Source organism: Bufo bufo, chromosome 3 (genome assembly GCF_905171765.1).
Source record: "Bufo bufo chromosome 3, aBufBuf1.1, whole genome shotgun sequence".
NCBI lineage: Eukaryota > Metazoa > Chordata > Amphibia > Anura > Bufonidae > Bufo > Bufo bufo.
Genome location: NC_053391.1, coordinates 331,219,967 through 331,239,257, shown reverse-complemented (window position 1 = coordinate 331,239,257; position 19,291 = coordinate 331,219,967). Strand labels below are relative to the sequence as shown.

Here is a 19,291-nt window from a genome sequence, read left to right as displayed (position 1 = left end):
AAGGAACCACGCAACTTGGGATATGTCCACACGTAGCAGATCAGCTATGAATTTTACCTAACCAAAACCGCACATAACCTGTGGTGGACACTTAAAATGTAAAGGGGGAATTTCACTGCAAGCCAAATCTCCACAACTCGTGTAGAATGGTTGTGGATTTTCCACACCAATATACATCCTGTTTGGCCGTGCCCTTGGGGGGGAGGCGGGGGGGATTTAAGGGAAATTGTCTATTGGGGAAGAAAAAAAAACTAACAAAAAAACAAAACAAAAACACACCCGTCTTTGTTTCCTATACCAAGCAATCACTGCTCAGATTTTATTCCATATTCTGAGCTTGAAAAAGAAACGTTACGTTGCTCGGTGACTGGGGACAACAGGCAACAAAGTTTTTCTTTTAGACAAACTTGTAGAGTTTTAAGAAAAGATGCTGCAGAATTGTGATTTTAGGAGGGAATGGAAATAAATATTAAAGCATGTGTCAGGAGAGACAGACGTTGGGTTTCCATTTTTAATTTGCAATAACTAGAAGGGATCTCCAGAGGATAGTAAATTTCATATTCTGTGCCCATAGACAAACACCTGTGAACACAAACTGTTCCTCAGGTTAGCGGTCTAGGGCCAACGTCTAAGTCAGTATATAGTTTTACAACTAATGGTCAGTGATTAAAGGGGTTTTACATACTTTACTACTGATGGCCGACCCTCAGGATAGACCATTAATGGTTCCAACACCCCGCATCCCCAATGATCAGCTGTAGAATCCATTGAAGTGAATTGGAGCAGCGCTGTAGTAAACCGTGCCATTCGCTAGAAACGCGCAGAGCGGTGTCAGTACGGCACAGACTTCCAGCCCTGGTGCTACTGAACAACATTTTATTGGTGGGGGTGCAGGGTGGTGGGAGTCCCACAAATCAGATATTGATGCCTAACCCGAGGAGAGGTCATGAATATTAAAGTGCCAGAAAAGCCAAATTGATGTGGCACCATAAAATCAAAAGAAAACTGCAGCAATTTTGGTAATGAAATAAAGAGCACTTAGAAATTTGCTAAACACATATTAGTCTAGAACGCCAGGCATTATCTTAGTTACTTAAAGAGGTTTTACAGCACACCCAGAGATTAGCTGATTTTATGGGCTGTAAGTGCCGATTCACACCACTGTGCCCAGTCTAAGAAACATGGTCCATGTGACGACGAATCTCCCAGACCGTCCATGGCTCCCATGACCCAAACTGACTGCATCACAGTGTCACTTCCTATCTGATCCCAGATCTATTGTACTGTGCTCACATCATCATGTGAGCACAGTACAACAGACTCGCGATCAGCTAGGAACTGACTATTGTAGAACACTGAGATGCAGCCAGTTTGGGTCAGGGAAGCAGAGGTCAACCCGGGAGATGCGGCGTCACATGGACTGTGCTTCCTGGACTGAGCACAGAAGAGTGAATCAGCATTAAGGCTCAGGTAAGAGCTACATCTCCACTGTTTACCAGGCACAGCTCCGTAGATTTTATAGTGGTGGTATCTAGTAATGCAGCTCAGCTACTACAAAGTCTACAGAGCTGGGCATGGTAAACAATGAAGGGCACATCCATCAACCAGCTGACTGATGGGGGGTGCTGAAAATCAGAGCCTCACCGATTTGACACTGATGGCCTTATCAAAGTCCAGAAAAAACCCTTTAAAAGGGCATTGGTCAGCAGATTTGTACCTATGAAACTGGCTGACCTGTTACACGTGTGCTAGGAAACTGAAGGCATCTGTGTTGGTCCCATGTTCATATGCGCCTGCACTGAGAAAAATGATGTGCAAATGAGCCTCTAGGACCAACAGTAGAGATGCCACTACTCCTAAGGGCTCTGCTCTCTCTGCACTTTGATTGACAGGGTCGGTCAAAGTGGAGAGGGGAGTAAGGACAACGCCCCCATTGCTCTTAGAGGCTCGTTTGCAGATATTAAAAACACATTTCTCAGCAATGTGGGCACATATGAACACGGGACCAACATAGATGCCTTCAGCTGCCAAGTGCACATGGAACAGGTCAGCCAGTTTCATAGGTACAAATCTGCTTTAACTAATTACTGTGTTTTGGGAAGGATCTGATATCTTTTTGGCACTCCTTCAGGAGAGTCAAACATTTCTGGGTCACATTTATGTTTGACAAGATCATGGAGCGGAAACTATTGTTTCTATGGAATCTTCTGGATATTCATTCCAAAAAGTGGAGTCTGTATTCCATGCAGGACAAATTTGCTTGCCTTCATCTATTTAGTCTGAGACGAAAGGCAAGCATGCAGAAAAAAAATCCTACTAAGCTTTACCATGGAACTGCAGCATATATGCAAAAAAACACACACATTTTAATAAATATGAAAATCCAAAGGGAATACAACTAAAAAATAAAAGCATATGTCTGCTCGCAGGCATACAGGATATGAGACGTTATAAGCCTGATGGTTATAACACAGCTTATTCTTTCTACAGGGATATTGCAATCCAGCGGATATTCAATATCAAATATATACCTCTATATAAGGATATATATATTTATATATGTACACATAATATCTAGATTATACAACCCCCTCATTTAGATGGGGGGGCTGACTTTATGAACAAATAGCAAATAAAAAGACAAATCTGTTCCACAGTGGGCTCCTCCTAATGCTGCATTTCATAACTTTGTGGAACCCTACTGAAAAAAAAATTAAAAATAAGAAGAGGTAGATTTAATGTCTATGTATAGATCTATATATATGCATATATAAAAAAGGCTGATTGCAAAAGAATCCATAAGATGGTAGGATGTGGTGGGGAGAAATGACTGACACTTAATGCTGCAGTGCCTGCTGTGTATGCAGCCGAGAACACCCTAAAAAGAAACCCTGTCAAACAGAAGATTGCTACATTGGTAGATATTTCTTGTGCTGGAAAGTGTATTGCTATCAGATTATGGGGAGGGAATAATAACAGGACGTATGTGCAATGTTCTTTTTCAAACTGAACAGAAAGGAGCAAAAGGGAAGGGGGTTAGCACCAAGTGGCCTTTCACGACGGAACGGATTTAGCCACTTTCATTTTCTTTTGGGAAAAACAAAAAATGAACTTGCGACTCAAACAGAGGAAAAAAAGTGGTTAGTGAGAATTTGGAAGAGACAGGTGCGGTGGAGGAAGGTATCGCTGGGCCAAAATTGCAGCGTCCAAAGGGCTCATTGGCTGAGCATCATAGCCCAATCTTCTAATAGGGGGGAAATTGCCAAAATGACGTTTTTGAGGAAAGTTTTTGGCTTCATGAATTGTGTTCTTCTCTTCAGCCAAAATAAGCTGTTGTCGCATGTAGTTTTCAAACTCATACTGTGAAGACTCCTCCGTCACCTTTGCCTACGGGTCAAAAAATTCAAAGTAATTATTGTTGTACCCATAGCAGTAGTTCAACATTTTACCTGTCCTTAATCAGCACTTACTGCAGCAATTCTGAATAGAAAATAAACCTGCAATACTTAAAAAAGGGTTGTCCCATCTCGCCGGCTCCTGTCTCCCTCTCACTACAATGGCAGTTACGGACACAGTTGAGTGTCAGCCTACTCCGCTGTTTCCTTAACCTTGCGGACACAGGGCGTACCTGTACGCCCTGATGTCAGAGTCCTTGCATAGCATCGGGACCTGCCTTCTACGGGAGCCGAAGAGATCCAGCCTCAGGCAACCTGTTAGTGTATGACTCAGTGTCATACACTTATAGGCAATGCATTACAATACAAATGTATTGTAATGCATTGCAGAGGGGATCAGACCCCCAAAAGTTGAAGCCCCAGAGTTTTCAATAAAAAGTGTTTTCAATAAAAATAAAAATAAAAGTTTCAAGTTAAAAAAAGAAGTCTCAGACTATTGAGACACTAAAACATGATTTATTTATTTTAGTTTCAAAAATGGTATTAGTGTAAATAAAAATAAAAAAGTTGACGCCGCGTCCGTAAAAACCTTCTCTATAAAAATATCACATGACCTAACCCCTCAGATGAACACCGTAAAAAAAATAATAATAATAAAATGGTGTCAAAAAACCAATTGTTTTGTCACCTTACATCACAAAAAGTGCAATACCAAGCGATCAAAAAGTCATGTGCACCCTTAAATAGTACCAATTAAACAACCTGCTCTATAAAAATAGCTCATGATCTAACCTGTCAGATGAACGTTGTAAATAACAAAAAATAAAAAAACGGTGCCAAAACAGCTATTTTTTTGGTTACCTTGCCTCACAAAAAGTGTAATAGAGCAACCAAAAATCATCTGTACCCTAAAATAGTACCAACAGAACTGCAACCTTATCCCGTAGTTTCCAAAATGGGGTCACCTTTTTGGAGTTTCTACTCTAGGGGTGCATCAGGGGGGCTTCAAATGTGACATGGCAACTTAAAATTATCCCAGTGAAATCTGCCCTCCAAAAACCATATGGTGTTCCTTTCCTTTTGCGCCCTGCCGTGTGCCCGTACAGCGGTTTACGACCACATATGGGGTGTTTCTGTAAACTACAGAATCAGGGCAATAAATATTGAGTTTAGTTTGGCTGTTAACCCTTGGTTAACTGAAAAAAAAATCTGCCAAAAAAGTGAAATTCAGAAATTTCATCTCCATTTTCCATTAATTCTTGTGGAACACCTAAAGGGTTAACAACGTTTGTAAAATCAGTTTTTAATACCTTGAGGGGTGTAGTTTCAAAAATGGGGTCATTTTTGGGTGATTTCTATTATGTAAGCCTCACCTGAACTGGTCCTTAAAAAGTGGGTTTTGGAAAATTTCTGAAAAATTTCAAGATAACGTCCCCAAAAAAATAAAATGGCATTCCCAAAATGATCCAAACATGAAGTAGACATATGGGGAATGTCAATTAATAACTATTTTTGGAGGTATTACTATGTATTATAGAAGTAGAGAAATTGAAACTTGGAAATTTGCTAATTTTTCCAAATTTTTGATAAATTTGGTATTTTTTTTATAAAGAAAAATGAATTTTTTTTGCTCAATTTTACCAGCGTCATGAAGTACAATATGTGACGATAAAAACAAATCTCAGAATGGCCTGGATAAGTAAAAGAGTTTTAAAGTTATTCACACAAAGTGACACTGGTCAGATTTGCAAAAAATGGCCTGGTCCTTAAGGTGAAAATGAGCTTGGTCCTTAAGGGGTTAAGCCCAGCCACCACAGGACAACCCCTTTAAATGGCATATTTAATAAATAAATAAAAATAATGAATTATTATGTTTAAACATAAAGAGCACCTTCAGTACATTACCCAGTAACACCTCCCCCTGCAGTAAACAGCAGGTATGATGAGTCAGTAATGTAGAAGATTGATGGTTAAACCCAGACGGGAAGCGGAAGAATGGTTCACTTCTCGTCCTCCAGTTCTTACCTCTTGTGAGTTCTCTGGACTGGTGACATGATCAATGTCAGGCACAACTTGTAGAGGGCCACTCAAAGAGGACATGGATTGCCTACAGGTAAACACACAATGTTATAGAATATATTCATTTTCGGCTATTACTGGATGCTAAAGAGGGGCTGTTCCTGGTTTTACACACACAGATTTCAGCCTGCACCAGAAAAATAACTAAACTGATCTGAACAGAGGGACAACTGATCCGACTAAAATATAGGACAACACCATAGGTGGCAAACCGTGATAATACCAATGGAAATAGGAGGGCAGGAATAGACAAACATCCAGCAAAACGTGTCACAAGAGGTCTATCCTATACAGTATGGCCCAGATTTACTAGTCCTAAAGATGGTGTACGATTAGATCGGGTGGGTCCATACACACTTTTCTCGGACGCTATACAGACTACTGTTTGGCTTAGGAGACAGATTGGCATATATTAGGTCCACCCCATTCAAATGAAGCTCTGCCCCTTTCCACTAACCCTGACCCCCAATGTCAGAAAGAGTGTAGAAACCTTAGGCGAGTGAGCCAAATTATGCCACTTGACAGATCTTTGGTGCAGACACTTCAGTAAATCTGGGCCATCTAGTGGTTATTTCATTCATTCTTATATGCTGTTTACATACGTTAGTTTTATTTTATTTTTTTGCTGTACTGAAAAGCACAAAAAAGGACAGTATTTAACCAAAGGAATACTTCTGATTTACTGGGCAAAATAATGTGAACAGTATAGCCAGCACAGCAGTTACTAACCATGAGGATATGATGCCTCCAAGAGACTCTAAAACTTCTGAGGCAGTCAAACGCTGTTGAGGGTCCAAAACCAGCAACTTTCTAATGAGGCACACTGTGTTCTCCGACACCCTGCCATCTCTGTTAAAGGTAGAGAACAATTTACTTAAGATTAATGATAAAAAAAACAGCGCAAACATACTGTACGGTTAATGAAACTATGAAAAACTGCACCATATAAGTGTACCATTTGAACATGTAGCTACAGATTTTAGTAACAGAAAAATGATACTCCACCAAAAAAAAAATAATACTAATTCACATTGCTTAGGGTATTGAGGTGACCCACTTCAGACCAAAAGTTCCAATAATGCACTGCGTAAAAATACACACAAAATGTCAGCCCCAGATCAACAGGCTCAATAGCACAATTCTCATTATATTACTGCAGAAAAAAATTTAAGCTCATTATCCCAAATAAAACACCAAATGCAAAATAGTCAGAGCGAGCTGGGCCTGCATCATAACGTGTGGGTACCCGCTGTATTATACACCTGGCACCCTGCTCTCACAGTCAGGATTGGAGATACCCAATTCAGGCAGTTTAAAACTTCAGAAACCAAAAAGACAAACCAGGACCAATGCTCAAAGTGGGCCTAAAGTTCAATAAGATTTGTACATTTTTCTAAACGTGGCGATTCATGGCCTAAAACAGTCTTAATATTACACATCTTAAAACTAAACTAGGCAGAAGATGCTCCAAGTCACGTTGGCCCAAGGTGTGTGATATTTAGTGAACGCTATTAGACACTTTATTACACCAACTATTTGCTGGTTTACTTCAGACTACTTTTTTGTGCCAACTGCCAAGTGCACATGTAACAGGTCTGCCAGTTTCATAGGTACAACTCTGCTGACAGATGCCCTTTAACATAGGCAAAGCGACTGATAAGTGTCTACCAGAATACAGTACTAGAGAGTAGGGTTTTACCAATATTATCGGCCGATATTGAGGATTTTGACAGTTATCGGTATCGGCATCTATTTTGCCGATATACCGATAACATATTGGGAACACAGATCGCGCTGCTCTCTGCGCTCTCTGTGTTCCCTCAGCAGCACAGGGGAGAAGGAAGCAGTGTCTCCCTCCCCCTGTGATGCTGCTGCCGCCAATTAGAGGAGAGAGGACAAAAGAAGGGGAGGGGCTTTGGCCGCTGCACCACCAATGAAGATAAGTCTTTCATTAATTCATATACAGGAGGCGGGAGCTGGCTGCAGAATCGCATAGCCGGCTCCCGACCTCTATGAGCGGTAGCTGCGATCTGTGGTAGTTAACCCCTTAGGTGCCGCGGATCGCAGCTACCGCTCATAGAGGTCGGGAGCCGGCTATGTGATTCTGCAGCCAGCTCCCGCCTCCTGTATATGAATTAATGAGAGATTTCTCTTCATTGGTGGCGCAGTGCGCCCCCACCCCATCCCAGTATTAAAAACGTTGGTGGCGCAGTGCGCCCCCCAGTATTAATCATTGGTGGCAGTGGCCACAGGATCCCCTCTCCCCTGCTCCTCCGATCGGAGCCCCAGTTGTGTAATCCTGGGGCTCCGATCGGTTACCATGGCAGCCAGGACGCTACTGAAGCCCTGGCTGCCATGTTCAGCTCCATGTTGCTGTGTGCACAAAGCACAGAGCAGCAGGAAGGACAGTGTGAGCTCCTATTCACCCTGATAGAGATCTATCAGGGTGAATAGGACAAGGGTTCTAGTCCCTAAGGGGGCTAAAAGTTAGTAAAAAAAATAAATAAAAATATTAAAGTATAAATGAAAAAGAAAGATTTACAAAAAAAATTAAAATACACGTTAACAATAAACATATTAATTTTCAGCACATGTGTAAAAAATTTTTTTTCAAAAATGAAAATTCCCAGAATATCAGTATAAATTATCGGCTATCGGCCTGAAAGTTCACAAATTATCGGTATCGGTCCTAAAAAATCTATATCGGTCGATCCCTACTAGAGAGCAATTGTAAAAATCTTTAGCTGTCCTTATGCCAAACTTTATTCGAGGGTTCCCTGAAAATGGAACTATTTGAGGGGTTCCCCCACAGAAATGTAGTTGTATACAAGTGCAGCAATGCACAGACTATACTTGTGAAGACCTGAAATGCATTCTGCACTGTGTAGCCAGTTTCATAAAAGAATAAGGAGCACATATGTCACGTGAGCAGACGTGTAAACCCTGAGTAATGGGAAGAGGTAGCCACTCACTCTGGAATAGAATATTCTGCTGCCTTAATTTTGCGAAAGAGTTCCTGAGGTATGCTGTCATAGAAGGGGAACTGGCCATATAACATAGTAAAAAGGACCACTCCAAGTGCCCACATGTCGCTTGGCTTGCCACGGTAAGGACGACCTTGATACAAGTGGAAACAGTAGTTAAAACATGTACAAAATAGCAGATCCAACTCCAAAGAGATTTATTTACGTCTAGTTCACGCATAGAGATTAGTCATAATTTGTTGATTTTGGCCACTTTCACACTGCCCGCTCTTCGGGCTATCCAGCAGCTCCCCTGGTCAGCTCGATCGCCAGATCTCTCCCTCACAGAGAATATCTAGGACTGGATGGGGTGACAGATCTCCCATGCTCAGCAGGCAACAACCACCTTGGCTGAACTATGGGTCCAAGAGCTTGGAATGACATAACACTGGAGGATATCCAGCATCTATATGACCGTTACCATGCCAGGGTGGCAGAGTGTATCGCAGAAGAGGAGATGCCACCCAGTATTAATGTGACCCTGCCTTAACTTATACCCTGCTGCAGAACCCATAGTAAAGGGTGCACCATCTCCAAGCACCACTAGCAGTTTATACTTGGTCAATCTCCGCTCAATTGCATTAAGTTTTCCATGTGATTTTTTTTTTCCCATTTTCTTCTAGTGAATAATAAAAAGATTTACACCATTTCTGTGTTTTGTCTAAGAAATACTAGTGCAAAATGGCCTTATTCATTATTTTAAAGAACAGCAACTTCAGAATGTCCAAGAATGCTGATAGTTACTGACAACCCATTACAATATCCATATTCACAGGGCTCTAGCGATTATCCAAAGTGGTGATAAACCGCTCATAGTTACAGGCCAGAACTGCAGATATGGCACTGGAAAAAACACTGAAATGCACAGAGGGAAAACCAATGGAAGGGCAGATTTCACAGAAGGGAGACACCCCCTGCTTCTGATCGAAATGCAACTGTGTATCTGAAACAGGGAATAATATGGCTGAAAATGATATTAGGGAATCCCCAAAAAAGACCTGTTCCTTCATAATTATGATTGTACACTTTAGGGCCCTTTCACACGAGCGAGTTTTCCGCGCGGGTGCGATGCGTGACGTGAACACATAGCACCCGCACTGAATCCTGACCCATTCATTTCAATGGGTCTGTGTACATGAGCGGTGATTTTCACGCATCAGTTCTGTGCTGCGTGAAAATCGCAGCATGTTCTATATTCTGCGTTTTTCATGCAGCCCTGGCCTCATAGAAGTAAATGGGGCTGCGTGAAAAACGCATTGCATCCGCAAGCAAGTGCGGGTGTGATGCGTTTTTCACTGATGGTTGCTAAGAGATGTTGTTTGTAAACCTTCAGTTTTTTTATCACGCGCGTGAAAAACGCATCAAAACGCATTGCACCTGCGCGGAAAAAACTGAACGCAATCGCAGACAAAACTGACTGAACTTGCTTGCAAAATAGTGCGAGTTTCACTGAACGTACCCTGAACGCATCTGGACCTAGTCCGTCACGCTCGTGTGAAAGAGGCCTAAGGGTCCATTCACACGTCCGCAAAATGGGTCCGCATCCGTTCCACAATTTTGCGAACCGGGTACGGAACCATTCATTTTCAACACAGTGTGCTGTCCGCATCCACACTTCCGTTCCGCGGCCCCGCAAAAAAATAGAACGTCCTATAAAAGACATTTCTATTATAGTGCTGGCCATGTGCGGGAACGCACATGGCCAGTGTCCGTGTTTTACGGATCCGCAATTTGCGGACGAGTGAATGGACCCTAAAAGGGAGTCTTTCACCAGGAAATTGATTGTTAAAGGGGTTGTCTCACGTCAGCAAATGACATTTATTATGTAGACCAAGTTAATACAAGGCACTAATGTATTGTGATTATCCATCTTGCTTCCTTTGCTGGCTTAATTCATTTTTCCATCACATTATACACTGCATGTTTCTGGGGGTTACAGCCACTGCATATGAGATGGCTAAGATGGAATCTGGTGTGTATGCATTCCTATGCGCGCTCCCACGGTCCAAGCCACCAGAGAGGCCTGTGTTTTTTCCTATAGTGTGCAAGCACGGCCACCACTGCTGGATTGCAGGGTGGTCGTAACCCCTGGAAATGAGCAGTGTATAATGTCATGGGAAAAATAAATGAAGCCAGCAAAGGAAACAATATGGACAATCACTATACATTAGTAAGTGGCTAGTATTAACTTTATATAGAGAAAATAAGGGTGATCTCCTCTGGGCATATGTTATATATAGTATAAATATGTATATTTGCAGTTCAGCAAATAATATCAAAATAGATACAAACACACAAACAATAATGACACTAAAATTCGAGATATGCTAACAGTCCAGGACTTGATATGCTGCGGGCCCATAATATAATAATGGATCGTAATAAAAAATGACTAAAATATAATAAAAAAAGGTATTTGATATATAAAGGTCATCAGCAAGAGAAGGGATCGACCGATTATCGGTTTTACCGATATTAAAATCGGCAGATATTCAGTATTTTGACAGTTATCGGTATCGGCATCTATTTTGCCGATATACCGATAACGTATTAGGAACACAATCATTGGTGGCGCAGTGCACCCCCCCAAGCATTAATCATTGGTGGCGCAGTGCGCCCCCCACCCCCATCCCAGTATTAAAAACATTGGTGGCGCGGTGCGCCCCCCACCACCCAAGCCCAACCCCCCAATCCCAGTATTAAAAACATTGGTGGCGCGGTGCGCCCCCCACCACCCAAGCCCAACCCCCCAATCCCAGTATTAAAAACATTGGTGGCGCGGTGCGCCCCCCACCACCCAAGCCCCCCCCCCCCCGTATTAATCATTGGTGACAGTAGCCACAGGATCCCCTCTCCGATCGGAGCCCCAGCAGTGTAATCCTGGGGCTCCGATCGGTTACCATGTCAGCCAGGACGCTACTGAAGCCCTGGCTGCCATGTTCAGCTCCATGCTGCTGTGTGCACAAAGCACAGAGCAGCAGGGAGAGTGTGAGCTCCTATTCACCCTGATAGAGCTCTATCAGGGTGAATAGGACAAGGGCTCTAGTCCCTAAGGGAGTTAGTAATAAAAAAATAAAAATAAAAAAAAGGAGAAAAAACAAAATATTAAGTATAAATGAAAGAAAGATAAATAAAAAAAAAATATAATATAAATACACGTTAACAATAAACATTCATTTTCAGCAGATTTGTGTAGGAATTTTTTTTTTTCAAAAATGAAAATTACCAGAATATCAGTATAAATTATCGGCTATCGGCCTGAAAGTTCACAAATTATCGGTATCGGCCCTAAAAAATCTATATCGGTCGATCCCTAAGCAAGAGTCAGTCTCAAGATGGTCGCAGTTTTGATGAATGTCTCTATAGAGAACTTAATTAGATCGGCCCTCTGATGGCAATGCACTCCAATCAAAGTATTAATAGCAGTGCCGTATACTACTGTAAGAGATTAATAGGAGTTGTTTTTTTTTCCAACTGATTAGTTCACCACTTTGTTGAAACAAACTGCAACTCATATGGTATACGGCACTGTACTAACCTACTGATTGGAGTGAATGCCATCCATGTTTGAGATTACATTCAGAGGGCCAATCTAATTCATTTTCAAGTTTATCTATAGACATATTTCTTAAAACTGTGACCATCTTGAGACGGACTCTTGCTGATGACCTTTATATGTCATATAACGTTTTGTATTTTAGTCATTTTTATGAGGATTCATTATTATTACAATAGCTGCTGGCCCCGCAGCATATCTAGTCCTGGACTGTTAGCAGATCTGTAGTTTTAGTGCAATTGTTTGTGTGTTTGTATCTATTTTTAGATTATTTCCTGAATTAGAAATATACATATTAATATACCATACACAACATACACCCAGGGGAGCCCACCGTTATTTTCTCTGTGTAAATTATTTGGTTTCTGTTCGCACCAGATAAGTGAGAATCCTTGCAATATTTTGTTTACAATGGATCTAAATTTCTCAACTTAGGCTACTTTCACACTTGCGTTCGGTGCGGATCTGTCTGGTATCTGCACAGACGGATCCGCACCTATAATGCAAACGCTTGCATCCGTTCAGAACGGATCCGTCTGCATAAACAGCTTTTTCAGATCTGAGTTTTCACATCGTGAAAACTCAGATCCGACAGTATATTCTAACACAGAGGCGTTCCCATGGTGATGGGGACGCTTCAAGTTAGAATAATAACGGCCCCCTGCTGCCTGGCAGCACCCGATCTCTTACAGGGGGCCGTGATCCCCAGCTGTTCGATTCCATAAAATACGTTATGCACATGGATGTCATCGGTATTTTTTGCGGACTGCAAAATACATACGGTCATGGGCACGAGCTCTTAGGCAGCCAATGTAATGGTGCCTTTCACTTAGTGATCTGTTGCTTCATTCTGGAGAAAAACCCATATGCAAATGAGCAGTTAAGTGCACCAAGAGCAGACCCAAGACTATGCAGGGACATTGGCACACAGAGTGGCTTGGACCCACCCTTTTTGCACTTAACTGCTCATTTGCATGTGGATTAAAACTACTTTTTCTCCAAAATGAAGCAATGGATCTTTAAGTGAAAGGTATTATTACATTTAACTGAGCTAGCTCTTTAAATGAGTGGTTTAACTTTACATTTCATGGTGACAGATTCCCTTTAAACCCTACAGGACCCTAAAATTCTACATAATAAGGGAGGTGTAATCTAGCCCAGGTCACCAAACAACAATAACACAGTAAACACAATTACCCTTAGTCTCAGCACAGGTTACCAAAAGGGATTTTAAATATACGCAAGTCTCACACTGTTCAATCAGTTTAGTGGTAGATAGTGAAGGGACATATATCTGGCAACTGGATGTTAGCATTCCTCTTATTTATACAGTTCTAGCAGGAATAATAGAGGCTCGGCAAAATGGAGAAGGCTTAGAAAAGATGATCCAGAATGTTATATGGGGGGAATGCAAAGGAAGGGAAAGTGTGATATATATATATATATATACATACACACACACACACACACACACACACACACACACACACACTTTTACTTGCAGTGGAGTTTGGATTTAACTGCTTGATGGCAATTATAACTACTTAAAGGGGCTGCGCAACCAGTACATATTGATGACCGGTCCTCAGGATAGGTCAGCAATATCTGTTTAGTGGGGGTCCGACTACTGACAACCCCACTGATCAGCTGTTTGAAGAGGAAGCGGCGGTCGTGTGAGCACTACTTCCTCTTCAAGATTACACTGCTCGTCTCGGAGGTGCAGTGTAATTACAAGTCCGTTTTCCTTTCAGTTGAATGGAACAAGCACTTATAATTACTTCTCTTCAAACAGCTGATCAGTGGGGGTGCTGGGAGTCGAACCAGCACCGATCAGATGTTGATGAGGATAGGTAATCAGTATATACTGGCTGCACAGCCCCTTTAACCTCACAAATGGGGGTTTTAAGTCAACGGCTATAAAAACCTGAATATCTAAAAATTAGTACTACGCCCCTTGCAGTTCCCCCAAGTGATATTAGCCACTTACCACTAAGTACATCAGGACTGATATAAGCCGGACTTCCTCTCTGATCCTTCAATAGGTCGTCTTCACTCACCAAATGTTTCCCTAGGCAAAAGTTGGTGATGGTTATTCTATGTGTCCTGAAAAAAAATGGAGGCAGAGTATAAATATGGATAGTAGACCCAAAATATACAACTGTGTGCTACCTTTTGAAATTACAATTTTGTACATCTGGCAACAGGGCTAGAACTGAACATGATGTACAACAAAAACTCTACGAAGAAAAAGCAGAATAGTCAAGGGATCCCATGCAACTTTTCCAGCACAGGAAATGATAGAAGCTGCATCTTTATCTGTATAAAGAAATGGACTGAAAAATATCTAATATATATATATATATATATATATATATATATATATATATATATATATATATATATATATATATATATATATATATATATATAGCCAGCATTATGTAAAACTGTACACTACATACAGATAGATCTGTTCCACGACAGATCAGCACTTCAGAAACCGCAAGTAATGATCAGGTTCACATACTTTATCCTGTATAACATATTTTCAAGCTGAGCACTTTCATTATCAGCCGGTAAATGTCAGAAAGGGTGGCATTGAGCCATGGATGTGGGGTATTTGCTTCCTATTGCAGAAAAAGAGGGAAAGGGGAGGCTCCTGCTGCAGGCAGCTGTCTCACAACCAGTTACAGAATTCTGAAGATAAGGGGGAAATGCAATACGAGATAAATTAGGGTATAGAGGAGAGAATATGGAAGAGAAAGGCCACAATTTTGTCAACTGTTCCATTGAAGGTAATAAAAGGTTTGATCATTGGGGCCCCTATGATCACTAGAATAGGGGTCCCCTGCACACCCTCATTACTGCAGTGGGATCCCCCAGCAGAAAGGAGATAAATGTCATTTGTGGGATAACTATTAAATGGCCGCAACCTGCTGTGTATCAATTTTACTGTTAAATGCTATGTAGACCTTTGGTGGCATTTTTTTTATTATTGCATTATACTTATTTTGAGCTAAAAATCTTTTTTTCAATTGGTCTTTATTAACAATATGAAATCCTTTATTCTGTACAGAGCTGACATGCTCTACTAGCTGCCTGTAGATTTTTTTGTCTTTTCCGTCATCTGAGGAGCAGACTGACATCTTATCTCTGACCTTATAAACACTCATTAAGGGTCCATTCACACGTCCGCAGTCAAGTGCGTTCTGTTCTGCATTTTGCGGACCGCACATGGCCGACACTATAATAGAAATGCCCACGGAACAGAAGTGTGCTTTCCGCATCTTTTGCGGCCCCTTTGAAAATGAATGGGTCTGCACCCTTTCCGCAAAATTGCAGAACGGATACGGACCCATTTTGCGGATGTGTGAATGGACCCTAAAGCTCAATCCTTATCTTACTGATAAGAATGTGGCCTAAATAAGTCTTTATGACCTCTCAGTAGTTTAGAGATAAGGCCCCTTTCACATGGGCGAGATTTCCGCGCGAGTGCAATGCGGGAGGTGAACGCATTGCACCCACACTGAATCCGGACCCATTCATTTCTATGGAGCTGTGCACACGAGCGGTGATTTTCACGCATCACATGTTCATTGCGTGAAAATCGCAGCATGCTCCTCTTTGTGCGTTTTCCACGTAACGCAGGCCCCATAGAAATGAATGGGGTTGCGTGAAAATCGCAAGCATCCGCAAGCAAGTGCGGATGCGGTGCGATTTTCACATACGGTTGCTAGGAGACGATCGGGATGGGGACCCGATCATTATTATTTTCCCTTATAACATGGTTATAAAGGGAAAATAATAGCATTCTGAATACAGAATGCATAGTAAAATAGGGCTGGAGGGGTTAAAAAAATTTTTTTAACTCACCTTAATCCACTTGTTCGCGCAGCCGGCATCTCTTCTGTCTTCTTTCTTCAGGACCTGGGTAAAGGACCTGTGGTGACGTCACTGCGCTCATCACATGATCCTTTTCCTCACAGATGAAGACAGAAGAGAGGCCGGCTGCGCGAACAAGTGGATTAAGGAGAGTTAAATCTTTTTAATTATTTTTTTTTAACCCCTCCAGCCCTATTGTACTATGCATTCTGTATTCAGAATGCTAATATTTTCCCTTATAACCATGTTATAAGGGAAAATAATACAATCTACAGAACCTTGAACCCAAACCTGAACTTCTGTGAAGAAGTTCAGGTCTGGGTACCACAGTTGTTTTTTTATCACGCGCGTGGAAAACACATTGCACCCAGCGATAACAACGGAACGCAATCGCAGTCAAAACTGACTGCAATTGCGTACCTACTCGTGTGGGTTTGCCGCAATGCACCGGGACGCATCCGGACATGCTCGTGTGAAAGAGGCCTAAGGTTTTGCACAAAGTGAAAGTACCAGTCACGCAGTTAGAAAAACAGTTAACCCTTTGTGACTGAACAGCTCAATATTTTTAATAAAAGGCAATAAAAAAAATATGATTTCCAGACAAATATAAGGTAAATGCAATTATGTAAAAAAATTTAAATTGACTCCAAAAAGGTGTACATAGCCTTTAAAGGGGTTTCCGAGATAATTACAAATGCCACAAAATGCTTTAAAATAAAAAGAAATTAAAAAATTAAAAAAAAACACACTTTCATATATCTTCCTCTTTCTCCAGTGCCATGCTCTGTGCTGCAGGTCCGGTCCTGCTTCTGTTGTATGTCTACAGACTGCAGAAGCGATGTGCAAGTATACAGCAAGTGATTGCTGCAGCCAATAACTGTCCTCAGCGGTTCTGTGCAGTATACCTGCAAAGACAGTGATTGGCTGCAGAAGTCATGAGAAAGAGGTAAATATGTAGGACCGAGATCAGCAACCTCTGGCACTCCAGCTGCTCTGAAACTACAACTCCCAGTATCCTCCTTTCACTTCCATGGGAGTTACAAGAACAACCAAGTGAGTGTGAATGCTGAGAGTTGGAGTTTCACAGGAGCTGGAGTGTGAATTAATATTATCGGCTGCTACGTGCCAGGGACTTAATATCATTGCAAATGAAGTCTTAGGAGCCAAAGGTTATTTTTATTACTTCACATTTTAGCTACAAGGAGGCAGAACAGGCTTGTGCTAACTGTCCTTTTAATAAACCCTTGTGTGTACATGCATGTGGGTGATGTACTGGACTATGCATTGAATAAAAGTAGGAATCTCTATTATCCGAGACTGAACAGGCTGTACTCTTGGAGATGAATCATCCTCATTAAGCCAATAGTTTTATACATAAGCCCACGCTAATCTACGGGAGAACACGCCAAAGTGCCACAAACACGTTCTTTCTTCCACTTCAAACGCAAAAAATATAAGATTCAAGAGTATTTAAAAAAAAAAAACACATTTAACACATTAAAATCACATTTTCTGCACAAGGGCAAATACAACAAAAAGAAACATCTGCACAGATACAGACAGGAAAGCTGCATTTTTGGGTGCAAAGTAAGCTTTATTCTAAATAAAGATAAATGGGTGAGAAGTACAAGCATATAGAAAGCCACATCACTTGTTAATAGAGTTTCAAATGGAGACCAGGAGTATAGGAAAAAAAAAAAAAAAAGTGGAATGCTTTAAAAAAAACCACACTAAAGTAAGCGGTCTATGGTGTAAGTGGTGCCGAGTCCGGTTATGTAATTTTTATCTCCATACTCCCTTAGATACTGATGTTGCGCTCCGAGAAACCAGCAGTAAAATGCATTGAGAGGACTCCTCTTTGAGTCCTCTCCATTATGTGCATGAGCTCAGGAGTCCTCACAATGCATTTTACTGCTGGTTGTGTCAAAATGGAAGCGAATATGAAAATAACTATTACATAACCAGACTCTGCATCACTTACAATATACACTGCTTATTCTAGTTGGAGGTATTCATCTGTGAATTTAACTGTAATACAGTGTAAAGGCCTATGGCACAGTTGCGGATGTGTAGGGACCCTGGGTTCTGTGTACATGGCTCTGCCGCATGTATGGGGCCTATATTACAGGAAGCTTCAACACCTTCTGGGTTCTTCAGATAGGAAAGTCTCTCTACCCTTACAGTAAAGAATCTCCTTCCATACTAGTGGGGATAAATAGATGATGGGATAGATCTCTGTACGGCCCCCTGATATATTTATACATAGTAATTAGATCTCCCCTCAGTCGTCTTTTTTCTAAACTAAAAAAATCCTAATTTTGAAAATATGTGGGTACAGTACTCCAATTCCCAATGTAACCCATTTGAATACCATCTTAAATTTATCAGTGGTAACTTCATTTGGCAATTCCCTGCCCAAGCCTCCAACTTAGCCAGATTCACTTATAACACCGTATGACCCGCTTTTGCGCAAATTAGCGTACACATTTAGGGTTTTGTGTCATGACTAACATAGCTGATCTTTTATGTGATAACGCTATTTAAAAACCCTGTAACCGCCGCCACACAATTGATGCCCGTAACTAGAACAGTACAGTGACTGCCTGGTTGTCAAGTTTAAAAAGTCTAGGCGGAGCCTTATCAAAGGTGGCGCAAAGGAAAGTGGAGCCGCCGTCCATGGTAACCAGAGTGGTTGCTATAGGCAACCACACAACTTTTCCTTTGCACCAGCTTTGATAAATCTCACAAAAGCTGGCCTTGCTTCCTCATGGCATCCTGTCAGAGCTCCCTTTTCCTTTCTAGCAGTGCTATGGAAAAAGTAATGCTGCACTATAGTTGGTTGCTAGGACCGTTTATTAGACCGCTTTGATAAATGAGCCCCAATGATCTTTCAAATCTAACGTGAAGCGAAGCCTCAGCCCGCAACATCCTGGCACAGCAGAGCCAAAAACGAGCAGTCTTACCTCTTGTTGAGCACCATGTTACCCAGCTTTAAGTCTCTGTGCACAATGTTCTTCTGCAGAAATAAAAGATCATGCTTTTGGTTATTGCCTACACATTATGGAAGAGACATGGATAATATACCACTCCATACAAGAATCAGATGGAGAAATCTTTAAAGTGTAACTGCCGCTTCATTTTGTATACTGTAATGGTATAGTGTACCCTACAGTATATGTGCTTTTGTGTTTTAAAATGTAATCATTTTCTGTTTTACATGATAAAAACTCCCACAAATGTGTGCCACTTTACCATTGTGCCGCCCTCTCCTCAGTGCGTTGCCATGTGCAGTCCGTCTTCTCCATCTTCAAAACAAGAGACGGATCAGCTCAGCTCTGGAGGCGCGTTCAGTGTTG

At 41.5% G+C, this 19,291-nt stretch overlaps 1 protein-coding gene across 1 annotated transcript in view; it reads right to left on the bottom strand.

Moving 5' to 3' along the window:
• Positions 1-1,952: 1,952 nt before the first annotated feature.
• The window catches only part of STK40 (serine/threonine kinase 40), a 40,238-nt gene continuing 22,899 nt past the window's right edge, over positions 1,953-19,291 (bottom strand). Inside the window, exons 6-11 of the mRNA XM_040424421.1 lie at positions 18,899-18,951; positions 14,041-14,156; positions 8,447-8,591; positions 6,204-6,323; positions 5,421-5,502; positions 1,953-3,387 (exon numbers count right to left, since the gene is read on the bottom strand). Of these exons, the coding sequence (XP_040280355.1) occupies positions 3,142-3,387; positions 5,421-5,502; positions 6,204-6,323; positions 8,447-8,591; positions 14,041-14,156; positions 18,899-18,951 (762 nt within the window). The 3' untranslated portion in view covers positions 1,953-3,141. The remainder of the gene's footprint in view (positions 3,388-5,420; positions 5,503-6,203; positions 6,324-8,446; positions 8,592-14,040; positions 14,157-18,898; positions 18,952-19,291) is intronic.